The sequence below is a fragment of the Salvelinus fontinalis genome, chromosome 15 (assembly GCF_029448725.1).
Source record: "Salvelinus fontinalis isolate EN_2023a chromosome 15, ASM2944872v1, whole genome shotgun sequence".
Classification (NCBI taxonomy): domain Eukaryota; kingdom Metazoa; phylum Chordata; class Actinopteri; order Salmoniformes; family Salmonidae; genus Salvelinus; species Salvelinus fontinalis.
The window spans coordinates 46,890,226-46,912,886 of NC_074679.1; the positions used below are offsets into that span (position 1 = coordinate 46,890,226).

Consider the following 22,661-nt stretch of genomic DNA (forward strand, 5'->3'; position numbering starts at 1 on the left):
ACTTTGGGGGCCCACAGACCGCTTGTTGCCGACCCCTGACCTTTGCTGTGTCTGGTTCCAATGGCTCAGTGGGTTAATTAGCATGTAACACAAGGGTTGTTGGTTCAATTGCAGCAGGGGCTAAATATAGTAAATACAATATGTACTATATCCCTGTCAATATCTAACATTCTGCAAGTCACCTTCGACAGATCATTTCTATGACCCTATTATTAATAACCTACCTTCATCTCATCGATCCAGTTGATAATGTACAACATCTCCTGGAAGATCCTCTGCAGGGTGAGGTTCTTGTCCAGGCGTGCCCTGCGAGCATTCAGTAGTTCCAGTAGGTAATCCCTTAGCCTCAGGATGTTTTCCTTGCGCACGTCGATGCGCTTGGCGTCATGGTAGCGCTCAGACTGCAGCTCTTTAGCGATGGCCACTATGCCCTGGATGCGTTCCTCGTAGGCAGCGATGTCCGTAGCGATGGCGTCGTGCTTCTTTTTCGCCGCTTCCACCGCCGGCAGGTCGTAGCCAAAGTTGTCCTGAAGGAGGAAGGTGGGGGATGTTTCAGAGGTAAAGAGGTTAAACTGTTATGTACGTCTATTTGGAGAAGGAGGGTATTCTGACTTGAGATCTTTGCAAGTTTTCCCTCAATTATTCCACTGACATCAATAAATGATTTTCGGTCCACTTATCTCAGCTCTGAATTGGCCCCAAAATGAACAGCGCATGTCTGTTTTGTTATGGACTATATGTGTGCAGGTGGGCTGTCCAAGTGGACATATTACCTGTGCCACCAGTCTCTGGTTCTCCAGTAGCCAGGTCTCTCTCATGGCAGCTTTCCTGTCAAAGCGTCTGGCCATCTGCTCCAGCTTCTCCTGACGAATCAGCTCGTCTCTCAGGACACGCTCCCTCTCATGCTCCTCCCGTTCTAGGCGCTCCCAGGCCTGCAGAGGACAACGTGGTTGTTTAACGTGCCGGGGGGCTACCGTAGGATTTTGTTATAATAAGTCATCATTCTGTCTTTGTGCTTGTGTCTTTGTCGATTAATAAATGACCCATTACTGAATTTACTAAATGTGTCTCCTCCGTTCCTGAATCCCGGCAGACTCAAAATAGCGTCAGTAAGTACGGAACCAGCCGACTAAATGAAACTTACACTCTTTGTTTCAGTGTTACCGAAAACTCCGGTCTCTTACCCTGTTGATATCAGCCACTAGAGCCCCGTCCTTGGGGGTGTAGACCCTCTGGTTGTTGGCTCTCATGCGGCTCTGGATGGTGAACAGCAGCATCTCAAGGTAACCTTTCTCCTGGAACCTTGTACATCACAGACAAAACAAGAAACAATGTGTCAGAACCAGAACTTGTTGACCAGCACAGGAGGTTGGTGGCACCTTAATTGGGGAGGACGGGCTCGTGGTAATAGCTGGAGTGGAGTAAGTGGAATGATATCAAACGTGTTTTCAAGCCAGAACTGGTGTTACAAACTTGCGGAAATGTTCCCCAAATTTCTAGTTTCGCATTTGGAGGATTAATGGAGGATTTCTAGAAAACCTTGATGTTTTTGGGGAAAATTGATTCGTGCAACCCTAGTTGGGGTATATTGTGTTAAGGCATGCTGGTGTGACTAACTTGGGTGGTTTCTCCACGGTGCGGTAGGAGTTGAAAGCTTGGAGCTGCTGCTGGACACCAGTCAGAGAGTTGGCCAGTTTACGGTTGTTCAGGACGATGATGGTCTGCTCTATCCACATCAGCAGGTCTGACGATAGGGTCTCGTACTTGTCAATCATCTTCTCTGTCTCGATGGCATGGTCTAGCACCTAGAGGATGGACACAGAGGGCGAGGTCACCCAAACGCTTTGCTGTTTGGGTAAACAAAGCAGGCACGGATGTACACACACACACACACACACACAAGCATACACACACTGCATTATTTATCCCATCCTCACCTTGCCAACTCTCTTCCCCTCCACTGCTAGTGCCTTCATCTTGGAGAAGTAGTGGTAGAATGCCACAACGTATGTGATGATGGACTTCTCATCCGGGTTCTCCGTGAACACATCTGCAAACAAACAGAGTCCATGAAAGCTAGAAGATCACTGGAGTCTTTTATTTCAGCCTTGAGTTCAGCTCATAAAGACTAGAAAGGACAGGTTACCCAAACACAGGTAAAGCGTAGTCCTGGACTAAAAAGCTATTTCAATAGAGATTATCCATTAAGCTTTTTAGTCCAGGTCTAGGTTTAATCTGTGTATGGGAAAATGACCCTTAGTTCTAGATGAGGGAACAGGAAATTGTCACTTGCCTTCAGGGTCTAACAGTTTGGTCACGCCAAGCTTCTGCTCTGCTACGTTGAAGGCGTTCTGGAGGTTATGGGTTGGGTTGGACTTCTTGAGGCCACCATAGTTCACCAGGTCTGGCCTGAGAGAGAGAGAGAGAGAGAGAGAGAGAGAGAGAGAGAGAGAGAGAGAGAGAGAGAGAGAGAGAGAGAGAGAGAGAGAGAGAGAGAGAGAGAGAGAGAGAGAGAGAGAGAGAGAGAGAGAGAGAGAGAGAGAGAGAGAGAGAGAGAGAGAGAGAGAGAGAGAGAGAGAGAGAGAGAGGTAAGAGAGATTTGCCTGCAGCAAGATCCGTCGGAGATGGTACGGCATTATATCTCTTCTTACCTGTGTTTGTGTATGAGAGCATTGAACGCAATGCCATCTTTCCAACTGGTGGTGAAGTTGGTGATGTTCACGTTCGGATAGCTGTAGAAACACAAGAAGAAAGACAAAGAGTCAATGTCACGGACTGACCTCAATCACAAACTGATCCCAGTAGTTTACAGGACTTAGCAGCGTAATCAGAGAAACTGATCTCTAATCAAGATGGCGTTATCCAGGCAACCCTGATCATTGATCATTTTGCGGTTCCAATGTCTCAGTGAGTTAGATCATGGTCGTTGGCAACATCAGGGCTGTGGGTTCCAGCACAGAATTCCATATCGAAGCTCGATGGGTCCTATTCTCGCACAGTCCAAACATTCTGAATATATGTGTCTCTGTCAACGCTGACAGTTCTGTTAGCTGCTTTGGATAAAATAGTCTACTAAATAAGACTCTTTTGTTTTTAAATCTCACCCAGCAGTCTTCATCTGGCACCAGAGTAGCAGAGCGTCCTTGGCTGTGCGGCTCTCCCGTTGGGTCCCGTCTGCCTGTCCCATCTCCACCACAATGTCTTGGATCTGTAGGTCAGGGACAGGAGGGACAGACAGTCAACTACAGTCATGACAATGGAGTGGACACTAGACTAGATAGTTTTCATGTGGTAGAGGAGACAAGACCTACATAACGAAACCTAAATGTTACAGGGCATGTAGTTGTATACATATTGTATATTTGAAAATGGGAGAATGTTGAGGCATAAACTGCCCATTTCCTATTTAAGGTTGAAGTACGAAGTGTATATGTTATCACCATGAATCTATGATCAAGTAATCCTTAGTTAACCTGTTGGGGATGGGGGCGCTGTTTAGACTATTTATGCTAATTTGGCTAATTTTTTAAACGGCTTCCCACAAAATCCTTGATCGTACAATATGCATATTATTATTATTATTGGATAGAAAACAGTCTATAGTTTCTATAGGAGTTGAAATTTTGTCTCTAAGTGGAACAGAGCCCATTCTACAGCAATTTCCCTGACATGGAGTCAGATTTGAGAAATGTTGGCCACTCTTCTGAAGTCATTTAAAAGGGCACTGTCGTTGCTATGACTATACGGACACTTCTTACGTCTTCCCCTGGATGCCTTTACGTGATGACGATTCCAACGGGGTCGATTGCGCGTTCACAGGCCCTACAAATGAAAAAACCCTGAAGCTAGTCATTCTTTGGGAGCTGCGTCATGAGCCTAGAGGACACCGGCGCGCACCTGTTCCAAGCGTTAGTTTAGCCTGTTATATTTCTCCGGTCATCTTTTCACTCGTTTTAGGAGTTAAAAACATCATAAGGTAGTTAATTTAAGGCGTTTTATAGCAATTTATATCCGTTTAGTGCGATTTTGGGACATTTATTTTTGCAACGATGTGAAAAGTTGGGCACGCTTTTCAGTTCATCCCGAACGCAGTTGACATTTCCACATGGCAAGAGGACAGCTTTCCACCAAAAGACGATTTCTCCCAAGAAAGGATCCTTTGCCCAAGATACTGATGGAAGAACAGCTCAAGGTAGGACATTTTTTTATGATAAATCGTGTTTCTGTCGAAACATTTTAGTGGCTTAGGACGCCATGTTTTTTGACGTAGCTTCGCTTGGCGCAAACTGTATTGAAAAGTAAGGATAAATTAAAAAATGTAATAACGCAATTGTATTAAGAATTAAATTGTCTATCAATCCCTGTCCACCCTATATTTTTTAGTCACGTTTATGAGTATTTATGTATAAGAGTAGATCACTGTCTAAGTGGCGCAAGGACATTTTCTGACCAGCTGAGCTACATTTCACATTGTCTAACCAGGATTTTGGTGGCTAAATATAAACATTTTCGATCAAACTCTATATGGATTGTGTAATATGATGTTACAGGAGTGTCATCTGAAGAATTCTGAGAAGGTTAGTGAAAAAATTAATATATTTTTGGCGATGTTGACGTTATCGCCCACTTTGGCTAGAATCAATGCTGGGCTGCTATGTGCTATGTGCTATGCTAATATAACGATTTATTGTTGTCATAGCTGTCGCTCTCCTCATCCTCAGATGAGGTGAGGAGAGAAGGATCTTCGGACCAAAATGCGGAGTCAGGGAAATAAGCCATTTTTTATTACAAATACGACGTAGACTAAACAAAACAAAACACTTTCAAAACTTACAAAATAACAAAACGACGTTGACGCAACCTGAACATAAACTTACATAGACAAACGTAAACTCACGAACAGGAACGGACATCGAAACATACGAACAGCCAAACAGCTCCAAAAGTGAATACATCGAAACAACACGAAGACATCACAGGAGACAATCACCCACAAACAAACAGTGAGAATGCCCTACCTAAATATGACTCTTAATCAGAGGCAAACGCAAACCACCTGCCTCTAATCAAGAGCCATACCAGGCAAACCGAAACCAACATAGAAACAGATAACATAGACTGCCCACCCAAAACACATGCCCTGACCAAAAACACATAAAAACTAACATAAATAGGTCAGGACTGTTACAGTACCCCCCCCCCCAAGGTGCGAACGCCGGGCGCACCAGCACAAAGTCCAGGGGAGGGTCCGGGTGGGCAGTTGACCACGGTGGTGGTTCAGGCTCCGGGCGCGGTTCCCACCCCACCATAATCCATCCTAGCCCCCTCCCTTCAAGAATGTCCACCCTCTTTTTTCCCCCACACAATTCTCTTAATAATAATAATAAGTATAAGTATAAGTATTAATAAGTATAACACCGGGACAGAGAGATAAATCAAGATAGAGGGATAGATAAGAATATAGAGATAGATGAAGATAGAGAGGGAGATTAGGATAGAGGGGCAACTCCGGACTGAAAGGCAGCTCCGGACAGAGAGACAGCTCTGGACTGATGGGCAGTTCTGGGTATCTAGCCTTTTCAGGCTGAAGGGCAGCTCATGGCTGGCTGACGGCTCTCGACGCTCATGGCAGGCTGACGGCTCTCGACGCTCATGGCAGGCTGACGGCTCTCGACGCTCATGGCAGGCTGACGGCTCTCGACGCTCATGGCAGGCTGACGGCTCTCGACGCTCATGGCAGGCTGACGGCTCTCGACGCTCATGGCGCTCTGACGGCTCTGGCTGCTCATGGCGCTCTGACGGCCCTGGCTGCTCATGGCTCTCTGACGGCTCTGGCTGCTCATGGCTCTCTGACGGCTCTGGCTGCTCATGGCTCTCTGGCGGCTCTGGCAGATCCTGTCTGGTTGGCGGCTCTGGCAGATCCTGTCTGGTTGGCGGCTCTGGCAGATCCTGTCTGGTTGGCGGCTCTGGCAGATCCTGTCTGGTTGGCGGCTCTGGCAGATCCTGTCTGGCGGGCGGCTCTAGCGGCTCCTGTCTGGCTGACGGCTCTAGCGGCTCCTGTCTGGCGGATGGCTCTGTAGGCTCATGGCAGACGGGCGGCTTTGCAGGCTCATGGCAGACGGGCGGCTTTGCAGGCTCCTGGCAGACGGATGGCTCAGATGGCGCTGGGGAGACGGATGGCTCAGATGGCGCTGGGGAGACGGATGGCTCAGATGGCGCTGGGGAGACGGATGGCTCAGATGGCGCTGGGGAGACGGATGGCTCTGGCCGGATACGGCGCACTGTAGACCTGGTGCGTGGTGCCGGAACTGGAGGCACCGGGCTAATGATAAGCACCTTCCTACTAGTGCGTGGAGCAGAGACAGGGCACACTGAACTCTCAAAGCGTACTCTATACCTGGTGCGTGGTACCGGCACTGGTGGCACCTGGCTGAGGGCACGCACCTCAGGACTAGTACGGGGAGAAGTGACAGTGTGTACAGGACTTGGGAGACGCACAGGTGGCTTAGTGCGTGGGGCCGGAACTGGAGGCACCGAACTGGATACACGCACTATAGGGAGAGTGCGTGGAGGAGGAACAGGGCTCTGGAAATGCACTGGTAGCCTAGTGCGTAATATAGGCACTGTAGGTACTAGGCTGGGGCGGGGAGGTGGCGCCGGAAATACCGGACCGTGCAGGCGTACTGGCTCTCTTGAGCATTGAGCCTGCCCAACCTTACCTGGTTGAATGCTCCCGGTCGCCCGCCCAGTACGGGGAGGTGGAATAACCCGCACCGGGCTGTGTAGGCGAACCGGGGAAACCCTGCGTAAGGCAGGTGCCATGTATGCCGGCCCGAGGAGACGCACTGGAGACCAGACGCGTTGAGCCGGCCTCATGACACCTGGCTCAATGCCCAATCTCGCCCTACCAGTGCGGGGAGGTGGAATAACCCGCACCGGCCTATGCACACGTACAGGAGACACCGTGCGCTCTACTGCGTAACACGGTGTCTGCCCGTACTCCCGCTCTCCACGGTTAGCCTGGGAAGTGGGCGCAGGTCTCCTACCTGCCCTTGGCCCACTACCCTTTAGCCCCCCCCCAAGAAATTTTTGGGAGTTACTCACGGGCTTTTCGGGCTTCCGTGCAAGACGTGTCCCCTCATAATTCCGGTTACGAGCTTGAATCTCCGGCTTCCATCCACGTCTCCTAGCTGCCTCCTCATACCAGCGCCGCTCCGCCTTCGCTGCTTCCAATTCCTCCTTTGGACGGCGATATTCCCCTGGTTGAGCCCAAGGTCCTCTACCGTCCAAAATCTCCTCCCAAGTCCAAAAGTCCTTGTTGCTCCGTCGATTTTTCCCATACCGCTTGGTCTCTGTATTTTGGTGGGTGATTCTGTCACGGGTGTCGCTCTCCTCATCCTCAGATGAGGTGAGGAGAGAAGGATCTTCGGACCAAAATGCGGAGTCAGGGAAATAAGCCATTTTTTATTACAAATACGACGTAGACTAAACAAAACAAAACACTTTCAAAACTTACAAAATAACAAAACGACGTTGACGCAACCTGAACATAAACTTACATAGACAAACGTAAACTCACGAACAGGAACGGACATCGAAACATACGAACAGCCAAACAGCTCCAAAAGTGAATACATCGAAACAACACGAAGACATCACAGGAGACAATCACCCACAAACAAACAGTGAGAATGCCCTACCTAAATATGACTCTTAATCAGAGGCAAACGCAAACCACCTGCCTCTAATCAAGAGCCATACCAGGCAAACCGAAACCAACATAGAAACAGATAACATAGACTGCCCACCCAAAACACATGCCCTGACCAAAAACACATAAAAACTAACATAAATAGGTCAGGACTGTTACAATTGTGTTTTCGCTGTAAGACACTTAGAAAATCTGAAATATTGTCTGTATTCACAGGATCTGTGTCTTTCGATTCGTGTATGCTGTGTATTTTTACGAAATGTTTGATGATTAGTAGTTAGGTAAACACGTTGCTCATTGTAATTATTCTAGTCCATTTGTGATGGTGGGTGCAATTGTAAACTATGCCATCTACCTGAAATATGCACTTTTTTCTAACAAAACCTATCCCATACCATAAATATGTTATCAGACTGTCATCTAATGAGTTTTTTTGTTGGTTAGGGGCTATAAATATCTTAGTTTAGCCAAATTGGTGATGGCTACTGGTGTTGGTGGACAAATAAAAGATGGTGGATTATGCTAATGTGTTTTTAGGTAATAGATGTACATCTTTACATATTGTGTCTTCCCTGTAAAACATTTTAAAAATCGGAAATGTTGACTGGATTCACAAGATCTGTGTCTTTCATTAGCTGTATTGGACTTTAATGTGTGAAAGTTAAATATTTTAAAAAAATATTTTTTTTGAATTTCGCGGCACTGGTTTTTCAGTGGGGGGGGGGGGGGGTGTGCCGCTAGCGCCACGCTGATCCTAGACAGGTTAAAACTGTTAATTATCAAGGTTCCTATTTTCCCACTAACTACCAGCACACACACACACACACACACACACACACACACACACACACACACACACACACACACACACACACACACACACACACACACACACACACACACACACACACACACAAATGCATGTACACACACATACACGCACAGCTATTTTCCCACCAACACACACACACCAGAACGAACGAACGCACACACATCCAGACACACCTATTTTCCCACACACACTGTCAGTAATTAGAACAGTGATTTTATCTGTGAGACGTACCGCTCCTCAGAGAGGCTAAATTTAGCACCGCTTTGCTTCTCTTCTCCTCCGTTTGTTCTGATGCTACGTAGGGATGCCGACAGAGGCGAGCTAGTCGCCTCCTCTTTTTCCCTCTCCTCCTTTTTGAAGGTGTGAATAATGCAGCAACGATGGCATAGTGTTTGAACTAGCAAAGCTAAAAATAACAATAGGCTGTCAAATTGAAAATAAATACTGTATCAGCCTGTTCCCAGATCAAATAATCGAACACACGGTACGTTTTGTTTGGGATGTGGTTTTAGTTCTAGCACCAGATAATGTCAGCTGTTGGCTGAAACCAGACTGTATACAGCTCCAGCCAGAGGGGGTTTACGCTGAGTTCTAGTTGATTTTGTAACCAGTGTTGTTGTTATAGTGGTTAGCTAACTCACCAAGCCTGGTGGTCCCAAATCAGTTTGTTCTATCTTGCCACCTAGACATAGAAGTTGGCAATACAGAACAAACAGATCTGGGACCAGGCTAGCAGAGGGTGGTTTAAATTTAGGCCATTTTGTAACCTGTGTTTTTTTTGTGGTTGGCTAGAAGAAGAAGAATCCTAACTCACCTGGAATCTGAGGATGATGGTCCATATGAGTCCCAGGATGAGGCGGTGGTTGCCGTCGACGATGTCGTGTGATCCCATGTTCTCCAGGTGGACCCTCTGCTCCTTGAGGAACTGCAGGGCCTTGTCCACGTTCTCCAGGCAGTGGATACGCATACGACCCTTAGTGGGCTTGGGCTGGGGGGAGAGAGGGAGAGATGGAGAGGAAGGGGGGGGGGGGGGATAGGAAGGGAGAGAGAAGATAGAGAGAGAGAGAGCGTGAGAGAGAGAGAGAGAGAAGCATGAGAGAGCGAGAGGGGAATAGAACGTAAACGTGTAGTGTGTTGCTATTTAGTGCAGTGAAGTGATTAATGAGATTGTGACGAGTATTTCCATTCTGATCTGGACATCATCAGATCATGTCATAACAGGGACAAAAAAAGCACCCAGACTAAACACACATACAATACATCATAAATACACATACCGTCCACACCGTCCACACACACGCCCACGTACCAGTTTCTCTTCAGAGAGGACCTCCAGCAGTTTGATGAGCATACGTCCATCCCTCAGGTCCAGGTACAGGTCAGAGATACGGCAGTTGACCCGCGACAGGATGGAGTTGACCCATTTAGTGAAGGTCTTCTTCTGGACCGCCTCGCGCTCATCTGGAGGTAGACAGAAAGAGAGCTAGGTCAGACATCCCCCTGGTTAGACAGGAATAACCTAGGAGTTTGTTTTGTTGGGGTTCATTCACCCAAGCACCTCTGTACCAGTGGAATCTGAACTGTAAAAGAAGTGTTATCCTTCTTGCTTTATCCTTTACGGAGGGGGGGGGGGTGGCGGGGTGTACATTATGGATGTATCATGTATGAAACGTAGCAGGACACGAACCATGTGTTTGTGTGGGCAGTTGCGTGAAGAAAAACTCAAGGCTGAACTGAGTAAGTGTTGAGAACAGACATTACAATCCACAAGGCCTCTGAGAGTAGGAACATCAATGTTGTTGTGAGTTATGTAAGTTCGAATAGTGAATACCACTACCCACCTGGTGGCATCATGTCTCCCTACTGGTTAGGAGCAGGAGATCACAGTCACACTTTAAAGTCCCCATCAACACACTTTCAGCCTTTCAAATGACACCATATTCCCTATTTAGTGCAGTACTTTTGTCCAGGGTCCATTTTGTGTGTGTGTGTGTGTGTGTGTGTGTGTGTGTGTGTGTGTGTGTGTGTGTGTGTGTGTGTGTGTGTGTGTGTGTGTGTGTGTGTGTGTGTGTGTGTGTGTGTGTGTGTGTGTCCCAAATATAAGAGTGCAAAATACTACATCCTTAATGACTTGAATGTACTATAAATGATTCAGGCCCTCAGCCTGTGAAGAACAGAGAGAGAGACAGAGCGAGAGAGAGAGAGAGAGAGAGAGAGAGAGAGAGAGAGAGAGAGAGAGAGAGAGAGAGAGAGAGAGAGAGAGAGAGAGAGAGAAAGAAAGAAAGAGAGAGCGAGAGAGAGAGAGAGAGAGAGGTAAGAGAGAGAGGTAAGAGAGAGGTAAAAGAGAGGGAGGCATATAGAAAAGAGGGAAGATAGAGAGAGAGTGAGTGAGGCATGGGAAGAGAGGGAGAGCAACACACACTAAGAGAGTGGAAGGGAGGTAACCCCGAGATAGAGGGAGAAAGTAGGAGGACAAGCAGCTAGAGGGAAAGGTGAATGAGAGAAAAGGGGGATAGAGAAAATGACACTAGTGGGGACTAGAGAGAGATGTAAGCTTTTAAGCCTGGTCTGTATAGACCAAAATATGAACATTTTGGGAAAAAAAGAGTCCTTGCTTTTGAATCTCTCAAAATGACATGTCATCATTGCTCTCACATCTATTCTCTGCATTGTCAAAATGTAACAAATCTGTCATCTTTGACCATATTATATAGTCCTATATTACATGAGAGACCAGGCAGTACTGTTAAATGAGTCATGTCCCATTCTGTTTCTTGCCTGGTAAATAACAAGGAGCCTACTGCACAACATTCACATGGATCACCCCCACCATAATGAAAAAGTCATGACAAATAAAACATCCAAAACAATGCCACAAGGCTGCGTCCCAAATGGCACCCCATTCCCTACTTAGTGCACTACTTTGACCAGAGCCCACACTCTTCCCATCCAGGCCAGGTCTGTATCAGTACAGGTTGCACTAAATACTACTATGTTGGTTCACATGCTGCTTCTTCCCACTGATTTCCAGCCCTATCCGCACTCTGACTCCAGCGAGCGACAGCCACAAGACACATGACTTATTGATGCTGATGGGTTTTTCCCTGTACACAGGCAGAGCCAGAGAGCCAGAGAGCCAGAGAGAGAGCCACGCTCTTAGAATAAAAGGTGTTCTCTGTCCCCATAGGAGAACCTTTTGAGGAACCTTTTTGGTTCCTGGTAGAACCCTTTTGGTTCAAGGTAGAACCCTTTCCACAGAGGGTCCTACCTGGAACCAAAAAGGGTTACCCTGTGGGGACAGCCGAAGAACCCTTTTCGAACCCTTTATTCTAAGAGTCCCAGCAGAGAACTGGGCTAGCCACATCCAGCAGAGTCAGCCCAGCAGAGTCAGCCCAGCAGAGTCAGCCCAGCAGAGTCAGCCCAGCAGAGTCAGCCCAGCAGAGTCAGCCCAGCAGAGCCTGAGACCATAGGACGTAAAGAGGACAGGACTGGTAGTGTTACCTGCGGGGATGTCATCTCGGTTAACCTAGAACTAAAGTCTTGGTTTATGTTTACGTAGATGTCCACGAGAGATTAGTTTAGCTGGTATGTAACCTCGACTTGGAATCAATAACTTAATCAACTGTGTTGACTAGCTACTCCATTTGTTATATTCATGTTTAAAGTCTGTCATGAGAGACTATAGCGGGCTCTGCAACCGCCCACGGCTAAACACAAGACCAGAGAACACAACACACTTAAAAAAAGCCAACCAATTGCTTAATCAGCGTTATTCTGGGAGTTGGTTGGACTTGATAAGGACAAGAAATGTAGCTAACGTGTCCAAGTTTGTTCACTCAACACACTTTGCTCACAATGAGCTGAATGTATAAAAACTTGTTGAGTCAATGTTTTTAAATGTACGTGCCCAAGTGTTGAGCAAACTCACAATCCTATCGCAGCTGGTTGCCTTACAGTACGTTGAATCGGCAAACTCTGCTCGGAGTGAGCTGAGTTCGAACGAGCTTGTTGAGTAAAATGACAAATGTACGTTTGCTCAAAACCACGCAGAACCACGTCCATCACCATCATATTTCTCAGTGTGCTCTATTGATTTCCACAACTGTTGGTTTCAATACCTGTGTTTTTGCATGTACACTGATTGGCTGATTCATTTTATGCTACACAAACATCCATTTTTCTAAACCAATCCATCCTCTTAGTAGTTTGACTTTTTGCACTCGTTGCCGAGACAGATGGCTGTTCCAGTTTATAGGCACTCGCAGTAATCACTCTTTCATGCCCTGGCAGTCATTCTCAATGCAGGTTGTGTGGGAAACTGGTCAAATTATGTTTGTAGTGTCGCTAGCCACTGCATGGCTCTGAATTGTCAGAAAGAGTTCATAAACACTTTCATTTTGCACCGGGAAATGTGCAAATACGGTACAATCAATTCTCAAGTTGAATTGTATGTTCACGCAACCTAAAATTCTAAGTTGAGTGTACATGCAATTCAAACTTGAGAATGTATGTTGGTTCAGATAAAGTTATATGCCCAAATTCACAATCCTATTGCAGCTGGTTGCCTTACCAACTATACACTGTATTACATTTTTTTTACAGTGCACAACACGACAACAGACAGAGCACAACGCAACACATCGGCAGCAGTCGAAACCGAGACAGAACAAGACATTAACAAAATCCGTGGTCTAGTAGTAATGCTCCCACCAGAAGCCGGGTTCAAATCCCCACGTCCACATTTTCTACTATTCTCCCACTTGCCTGTCTCACCCTCAGTTCCCCCCCCCCCCCAAAAGACGTATATAACCTTCTATAACCAGAATACAACCTGACAACCTGACCAGTTTAGTCCGTTGGGAAGAGTGCTGCAGGAGTCTGGGTCTGGTGTGGAGCATGGTTGATGAGAGGACAGACTGACAGAGACACCGGGGTAGCAGAGGCACCCAGCACAGCTAAGCAGGCAGAGGGAAATTCTTTTATTTTAATGACATCATTTCAGCTCAACACAGGAGCCGCCTGAAGGAGTCTGGAACAGGAGCAGGGTGAGAGGACAGAGACAAAGTAGAGGTAGAAATAAACAATGCATTGCAGACAGGTACAATGTATGACATTGTTACTCTAGCAGATACACAAAGACACACAACAGAGACAGAATGAAGTACAGTTGGCGGAGCACAGAATAGCGGAGATATAACACACAGGCAAGACAGAAAGACATAACACTAACAAAAGCATGATGGAATAACAAAAGCATAGGTCATGAATCAACATGAGGCAGGAGAGATGATGAAGACATAAACAGAAACACAGAGAGAGAGAGAGAGAGGCAGAGAGAGAGGGAGAGAGAGAGAGAGAGGCAGAGAGACAGAGAGACAGAGAGAGAGGCAGAGAGAGAGAGAGAGAAGAGAGAGAGAGAGGCAGAGAGAGAGAGAGAGAAGAGAGAGAGAGAGAGAGGCAGAGAGAGAGAGAGGGAGGCGGAGAAAGAGAGAGAGCGAGAGCGAGAGCGAGAGAGAGAGAGAGAGAGAGAGAGAGAGAGAGAGAGCGAGAGGGAGTGAGAGAGAGAGAGAGAGAGAGAGAGAGAGAGAGAGAGAGAGAGAGAGAGAGAGAGAGAGAGAGAGAGAGAGTACCAGGTTACATCATGGGTAAGAGAGTCGTGTGCATCAGCATTTGGGTGAATCCAGGGGGGCTATATTCAAAACACTCTGACTTTGAAGAGTTTCACATCTCTATAAGAATCCCCTGAGCCCATTAGACAGCAGCGGTCGGCTAAATGTTGAAACATACCAGAGAGGATAAATTAAAGTATGTCTCTCTCGTTCTCCTTCCAACCTGTCCTCTTCTCTTCCTCCTCTCCTCTCTCCTCCTCCTAATGTGTTTCTGTCATCAGGGAGCTGGCTAGAACAAGCTTAACGTAAATTCACAGTGACGGACAACCGCTCTCTTTGAAAATCGAATAACGGGGAGAGAAATTAGCAGTTAGGAGAGAAGGAGAAAAGGAAGAGAGGAGGGATGGATTATTCAGTGGATGTTCAATACAGTCATCTGTGGCAAATATGCCGTTTCTGAATAGTCCCATAGCTCATCAGGAGAAAAGAAACCAAATGAATATGAATACAGCTAGTGTTTATGTTACGTCATACCACGGTGACGGCAGGTGAAAATAGCTCGCGTAAAATATGAATGTAGCTAGTGTAACGAAGGGGTGGTAGCGCAGCTAAGAAGACAATTCGGTGAACACGTATTTCATACATAATCAATCCCGCTCTGACTAGATGGGAATGAAAGGTTACAACAACGGCCTGCCCGTGAATGGCAGAGGGGGAAAAGAAAAACACGACATATCCTTTTTAGGAGTTTGCTCCATGAAATATTCAGATCAAAGTCAGCGAACAATTGGGGCACAGCCACTGCTTCCTGAAAATAAATAAATAAATGCACACACATTCAAAAAGGGCCACTACAGCGGAAGCGCAGCACGTTTCCCCCCGACTCTCCAGCTCACACGACAGCAGGAACAATCTTACCACCCACATGCTCGCTTGCATCACAAGCTAGACCTCGCCGTCAACCCCTCCCCCGCCTCCATCTGCCCCAAACACAGAGAGAGGGGTGGGAAGGGCACACAAGGAAACGGTGCTCTCTTTTTTGACCCACTGTGGGGTTGGAGGTGAGAGGTGGGAGGGACAAATCCCCACCACCACCACTGCAAGACTGGACCTTAACCCTAACCCTGAGGGGTGGGAATGAGAGAGGGTGGGCCGTGAACCCACCTCTACCATCACCACCCCCAGCCGAAGACTGGACCTCGACAGTAACTTGTAGCTAGTGTCCAACCCACTACCAACACCATCACCCCCAGACCAGTCTGGACACCAGGTACCTTGCAGCTGCCTGAAGCGTCCATCCAGGATGGAGTTGAAGCAGATGTTGGAGGTACTGTAGCTCAGCCACCTCGCCTTCTTCATACTCCTGCCAGAGGTGGAGGCGTAGGAGGAGGTGGTAGGGGGCGGAGCGGGGCGCGGGAGAGAGGGGGCATGACGCTGCGGACGTCTGGCGGGGGTGTAGGTGGAGGAGGACGAGGAGGAAGAGGAGATGGGGGAGAGACCCAGTCTCAGAGGATGAGGTGCTCCAGATCCTGTCTTGGGTATAACCCGGAGGGTCCCATTCCTCTCAGGCTGGTTCTCTGGCTCCTGCCTGGTCCTCCCATCGCCCTTTGCTTCCCTCCTCAGGGCTCTGTGGATGGGTGGGGTGCTCCGGCTGCGGCTGCTGCTGCTCAGAGTTGCCCGGAGTGGGGTCTCTCTTCCTGGGGTGATGGCTCTGTCCCTGGTGGCCTCTCTGTAACTGTCCCTGTCCCTCCCTAGCGTCACTCCACTAGATCGGAGGTCTGTGGATGTCTCCCTGTTGGTTTCCCGGGTCACCCTGGTCTTCAGGCTGATCTTCACCTCTCGGAGCCGAGGCTGGGTGACGGCGCGCAACAGACATGGAGACGGGCTGCTCATCTTGAGTCCTGAGTCCTGAGTCCTGACCCCAACAATGGAGGGAGTCTGCAGGACCTGGAGTATGGAGCTGGGAGAGATGCTCAGCTCAGCAGCACTCCACTTCTCTCCTCTTCTCTCTCTCGCTCTCTCTCACTCTGTCCTCTCCTCCTGTTCCCTCTACCTCTCCCGTATGACTCTCTCCTGTTCCCACCCCTCTCTCTCTCTCTCCCTCGCTCTCTTTCTCAGCTCAGCTCGGAGTGGTTCTTTCTCCAGCACACCAGCCATGCATACAATATGTTCCAGGCTGCACACAAGTGTTCCTGACAAGGCTGTGCACCCCCCCCCCCCCCCACCCCCCGACTAAATGGGACGTGTGGGTTGGAGGGCTTATCCTTTGCACATGCCTCAGTGATCATACATTGTAAACAGTGGGTGAACATCTTCATCACAGTGGATCAGACGAGGCATTCCCGACCTGAATTTTAGGAGGTCATGACTTTGGATGTAGAGTCGATGTTTGTTGTAGGGGTCTAACATGTTGTGTCATGTAAGTGTAATCTCATTATGAACAGCTCAGACAGTAGATGTAGCTCATACTTGGTTTGTCCACAAGCTGAAAATCCACACTGATGTGTTAGAGCTACTACTTCCTCTTTCCATTGCCTCCCTCGTTCTCTCTCTCCCCTCCCCTCCCTCGTTCTCTCCCCCCCCCCCTCCCTCGCTCTTTCTCTCCCTCCCCTCCCTCTCTCTCTCTCTCCCCTGCCCTCCCTCGTTCTCTTTCTCCCTCCCCTCCCTCGTTCTCTCTCTCCCTCCCCTCCCTCGTTCTCTCTCTCCCCCCCTTCCTCATTCTCTCTCTCCCTCCCCTCCCTCGTTCTCTCTCTCCCTCCCCTCTCTCTTTCTCTCTCTCCCCCCCCTCCCTCGTTCTCTCTCTCCCTCCCCTCCCTCGTTCTCTCTCTCCCTCCCCTCCCTCGTTCTCTCTCTCCCCCCTCCCTCGTTCTCTCTCTCCCTCCCCTCCCTCGTTCTCTCTCTCCCCCCTCCCTCGCTCTTTCTCTTCCTCCCTCCCTCGTTCTCTCTCTCCCTCCCCTCCCTCGTTCTCTCTCTCCCTCCCCTCCCTCGTTCTCTCTCTCCCTGCCCTCTCTCTTTCATTCTCTCCCTCCCTCCCCTCCCTCGCTCTCTCTCTCCCTCCCTTCCCTCGTTCTCTCTCTCCCTCCCCTCGTTCTCTCTCTCCCCCCCTCCCTCGCTCTTTCTCTCCCTCCCCTCCCCTCCCTCGCTCTTTCTCTCCCTCCCCTCCCTCGTTCTCTCTCTCCCCCCCTCCCTCGTTCTCTCTCTCCCTCCCCTCCCTCGTTCTCTCTCTCCCTCCCCTCTCTCTTTCATTCTCACCCTCCCTCGCTCTTTCTCTCGCCTTCTCTCTTACACCCCCCCCCCCCTCTGTCTGTGACAGAACACTCTGATTGCATTACAGAGACATCAGTGCAGTAACACAACACACCAGCTAGCTACACTCTTAGAAAAAAAGGTGTGAAAAGGGTTCTTTGGTTGTCGCCATAGGAGAACCATTTTTGGTTCCAGGTAGAACCTATTTGGTTCGGTCTCCCGAGTGGCGCAGCTTTCTAAGGCACTGTGTCTCAGTGCTAGAGGCGTCACTACAGATCCGGGTTTGATCCCGCTGACACGGTCGCCAGTTGTACGGTGTTTCCTCCGACACATTGGTGCGGCTGGATTCCGGGTTCAGCGAGCAGTGTGTCAAGAAGCAGTGCGGCTTGGCGGGGTCGGGTTTTGGAGGGCGCATGGCTCTCGAACTTTGCCTCTCCCGAGTCCGCACGGGAGTTGCAGCGATGGGACAAGACTGCAACTACCAATTGGATATCACGAAATTGGGGAGAAAAAGGGGTCAAAAGTACCAACAAAAATCGAAATAATGTGGAACCACTTGTCCACGGCATCACTGACCCTACCACTGTTTGTGGCTATATAGCTATGTGCCCCTCACCTCTGCATCTCCAGTCCCGTGGTTCCTCTGTTCCCCTGTTCCATAGACGGATGTACTATTTAAAAGGCCTTCAGAGTGAGTACCTATTGGTCCCAAAGGTGTGTCACTGATTACGATCTCAGGCAGATATCCCAGAGATCCAAGCTATGGGAAAGCTTGAGCCGTATCAAAATGGCACCCTATTTCCATATAGTGCACTACTTTTGACCAGAGCCAATGGGTACTGGTCAAAATGGTGCACTAAATAGGGAAATATGGTGCCATTTGGGACTCACACGGGAGGGCAGCTGTCCACATCGCTCACACTGGAGCATTCTGGGAATGTGCAAATGATCCCAGCAACTTTAGGGGCGTGTATGTGTGTGTGTGGGGGAGGGGGGGTAAGAGAGACTGTACGTATGATAAGTCTGAACTGCTCTGCTGGGAGTGTGTGTGGCTGACAGCCAAACTCAGACATGATGATACAAGGCTCAAAGCTATCAGGTAGACTTATTAAACATACTGCACAGCACAAACAAGCCTAGATAGTATTCTGCCATCTTTCATGTTTTCTTATATGGACAGAATATAGACATTGAAATAGATGAGACATATGGATGGAAATGGAAACACAAGGAGTGGTGGGACCAGCATTTGATCCCATGCAGACATGCACTGTAAGCGGTGGTACTAGCTGCTTGTGGCTAGCTAGACCATCCCCAGGCATAGCGTTCTGCCAAGAGGCTGATTCATATAATAGCTGATTTCAAGAGACAGTAGGTGACAGAGAACGACCCGAAAGGGAAAAACACCCCAATAACACAACCCAGCCCACATCAGAGCCCTAGGTCTCCCCTCCCAGCTCCAACTCACCTGTTAGGGTTTTGATGCGTGACCTCTCAAACAGTCGTACAGAGCTCTTGTCATTGTCCAGCTCCTCTTCCAGCAGCTCGAAGCGGGTGTTGATGCGGCTATACTGCTGTGTGATCTCCACGTTGTCGAAGTCCGTGGTGGACGTCATGGCAGCAGCCAGCTTGGCGGTGGGACGGGGGCCGTTGGCTGGGGTGAGGTAATTGGGGCCGGGGACAGCTTCAGCTGCTCTGGGAGGGGAGGAGGAGGAGGAGGAGTGGAGGACGGAGAGATACAGTAGAATGGACCTCACACAGCAGGATGTCTGAAAGAAGGAGAAATAAAGAGCTATTAGCATTGATTTTTTTTTCCATCTTTGATTCACAGACATATGTGTGGAGACAGCGTTTTCTATCAAAGGTCAATGGCTGAATTATGTTATGGGTATGATAGCTATATAATGTTATGGGTAGGATAGTTGTATTATGTTGTGGGTATGATAGCTGTATTATGTTATGGGTATAATAGTTGTATTATGTTATGGGTATAATAGTTGTATTATGTTATGGGTATGATAGCTGTATTATGTTATGGGTAGGATAGTTGTATTATGTTATGGGTTTTATAGCTGTATTATGTTATGGGTAGGATAGTTGTATTATGTTATGGGTTTTATAGCTGTATTATGTTATGGGTAGAATAGTTGTATTATGTTATGGGTATGATAGTTGTATTATGTTATGGGTAGGATAGTTGTATTATGTTATGGGTATGATAGTTGTATTATGTTATGGGTATGATAGTTGTATTATGTTATGGGTAGGATAGTTGTATTATGTTATGGGTAGGATAGTTGTATTATGTTATGGGTATGATAGTTGTATTATGTTATGGGTATGATAGTTGTATTATGTTATGGGTAGGATAGTTGTATTATGTTATGGGTAGGATAGTTGTATTATGTTATGGGTAGGATAGTTGTATTATGTTATGGGTAGGATAGTTGTATTATGTTATGGGTAGGATAGTTGTATTATGTTATGGGTATGATATCTGTATTATGTTGTGGGTATGATAGTTGTATTATGTATGCATAAAACAAAATAAAGAACCCAGAAGACTACCTGTTTATGTGTTGTGCATATGTTGTCTGTCAATGGTTATTTTTACTTGTTTTGTACACCAGAGGGCACTATATGTTGGGGTCATGGGTCACTGGTCAGTGTGTGTATATAGGTAGCACAGGTGACCAGGAAGTGTTAGCGTAGGTGAGAGGAGAGCACATATAGTTATTACCGTGTTACCGCTATTTATATTTTATATACCCAATAAATGAGAATTTCACCCAAAAAGAGTAACGTTTGGAAAGTTGATTTCTGTGGACGTGTTATGGACAGCTATCTCCTGTGCCAGTGGCTTTTCATAGGGAATCGCCACTACATGAAGTCTTACTAAAATATACTGGTGGTGAGTAGCCTAGCGGTTAAGAGCGTTTGGCCAGTAACTGAAATGTTGCTTGGTTGAATCCCTGAGCCAACTAGGTGAAACAAATCTGCCGATGTGCCCTTGAGCAAGGCACTCAACACTAATTGCTACTGTAAGTAACTCTGGATAAGAGTGTCTGTTAAATGATGTTAGGGAAGAGAGGGAAATGGAAATACAAAAACACCTCCCTTTGTATGTTTGCATTTAGTATTAAAAAAAGACTGCCTGTCCATACCCACAATTTCAAACAAAAAGATGGCAGACTACAGGAAGACAACAAACTGTTCTGAATGTAAAGCAAAAATTCCAAGAGAAGAAATGCTGTAACATACATGCTAGGAATGTATACTGTTTTGTTTACAACCTTTTGCTGCTATTTAGGAATCACAAGTAGTTCCCTTCACTCCTCAACTCACTCATCCCTCATCAGCCGTGGCCATTTTGAGCCTGACATATCCCCCAACCGTCACAGAGTGGGGTGTGTGTGTGTGGAAAGGTTAGCCACCGAGATAGCTCTATCTTAGCGCAGCGTGCCGCTCTTATCAACCCACACAAGGGAAGGGCAACCCCCTATCTGTCTCTACTGGGGAACTTGACGAATGTTACGCACAAACCGCCTTCCTGTGATGCGGTACCGTCAACGTTTCAACTGTAAACGTGGGTGTGTGGGTCTGTGTGTTTCTGCTAGCTACATCTGGTTTAATGTTAGTGTGGCTGGGAGGCAGGTAGCCGAACAGTAACAGAAAAGTCAATGGTTTGAATCCTTAAGCTGACTAGGCAAAAAAATCGGTTGATGTGCCCTTGAGCAAGGCACATAACACTACTTGCTCTGGATAGGAGTGTCTGTTAAATATTGTGTGGGAATGTGTCTGTGCAGTCCAATGGATATGGGAGAGAGTCCTTGAGTGGTGTTCTCCTGTAGTGCAGAAATACTAGATATTAGTACTAGAGAGTCATAATTCAATGCAAATCATAGATATTGTCGCCAGTTATGTTTACAATGTGGCCAGCGCCTGACTTGAGCTATGCACGTGCAGCTTGAACCTTCACGTGAATCATACACTGATGTCAACGGGGATTTGGGAGAAAGTTAGTTGTAACACACAGACTTTATGTTCGCATTCTTATCTTTGATTATTTCTTATTGTTGTTGCATTGTCGAGAAGGAGCCTGCAAGGAAGCATTTCGTTGGACGGCGAACACCATGTGTATCCTGTACACACGACTACTAATAAAGCTCGAAACTTGATATATACTGTATCTCAACTGCGTCTCAAGGATTCAACCCAACCCGGCATTATTACGTCGAGTTCTATGTGACTGTACCATCTGTATTGTGGAGGTACAGTCACACTATGCACATTACCTCTCCCCTCCCCTTACACGACAAAGTCAACCTCTGGTTTGAAGGAGATAGAAGGATGACTGGTTCTTTGCCATTCAGAGAAGGGGCCCTGGTTGTGGTTACGTAGTATACAGTGGTGTTGTGGTGGTGGATCTAGACTCAGTTTCGACTTTATAAATCATAATAAATAAGAGGGAGGGTCATAGGTCAGCACTTATTTTTTATTTGTCTTTTTATTTCACTTCTATTTAACCAGGTAAGACCAAATGAGATTGAGAACCTCTTTTGCGAGGGCGACCTGGCAAGAAGGCAAAACAGGGAAATGGCAGCGTGTCCATAAAATATGACAAAAAACATATACAAAATACACACAAAAGACAAAGTGTCACGAGTTACGGATACAATTGAATATTAGAAACAACTGCAGTTATCACAAACACTGTTGTCAATCAGAGTCTTAAAAACAGGCAAGGACTAACTCCCTAATTTCACTAACTATCTTTTGAAGCATGGTCCAGGATGAAGGGGCATTATGGGACAAATATTGTTTCCCCATCTCAGTTCTAGCCTGAGGAACAGACAGGGACAGCAGCGACTGTGAACGAAGACTGTATTGAGTGACTGATCTGGTCAGTAAGGAACAGAGATACTCTAAGGCGCTTTATGAATTCAGGCCCAGGTCTCCCTCCTCCTCATCTCTGTATCAGTCCCGTGCAGGGGGATGTTATCAGACATAACCCTACCTCCACCCACTGACTAGCAGCACAGGGGATCCCCTTATCACCGCACACACAACCTGGGCTAGCTCCAACAGAGCAGGCATGTCCCTACGCTATGTGACGTGCATGTCTGCTGACACCATTAAATCCACTAGCCTAACTGCATGAAACCCAGGACGCCATGTTGGTCTGGGCCAAACTGACGACAGGAGCACATGTCATGGCATAGCCTCTCTGGATTCTACATGGCATGGACAAAGACTACCTCTT

At 47.5% G+C, this 22,661-nt stretch overlaps 1 protein-coding gene across 3 annotated transcripts in view; it reads right to left on the reverse strand.

Annotated features, from left to right (window-relative positions):
- The window catches only part of LOC129812067 (spectrin beta chain, erythrocytic-like), a 63,555-nt gene that overhangs the window by 31,054 nt on the left and 9,840 nt on the right, over positions 1-22,661 (reverse strand). Inside the window, exons 2-12 of one of the 3 annotated variants that reach the window (XM_055864004.1) lie at positions 18,867-19,167; positions 9,853-10,004; positions 9,358-9,531; positions 3,105-3,208; positions 2,652-2,732; positions 2,294-2,409; positions 1,938-2,050; positions 1,618-1,805; positions 1,185-1,302; positions 774-932; positions 225-527 (exon numbers count right to left, since the gene is read on the reverse strand). In XM_055864004.1, the coding sequence (XP_055719979.1) occupies positions 225-527; positions 774-932; positions 1,185-1,302; positions 1,618-1,805; positions 1,938-2,050; positions 2,294-2,409; positions 2,652-2,732; positions 3,105-3,208; positions 9,358-9,531; positions 9,853-10,004; positions 18,867-19,014 (1,656 nt within the window). In that variant the 5' untranslated portion in view covers positions 19,015-19,167. Of the gene's footprint in view, positions 1-224; positions 528-773; positions 933-1,184; positions 1,303-1,617; positions 1,806-1,937; positions 2,051-2,293; positions 2,410-2,651; positions 2,733-3,104; positions 3,209-9,357; positions 9,532-9,852; positions 10,005-15,426; positions 16,190-18,866; positions 19,168-22,661 lie in introns of those variants that run through there. The other 2 variants (XM_055864003.1, XM_055864002.1) reach the window with 2 other exon arrangements.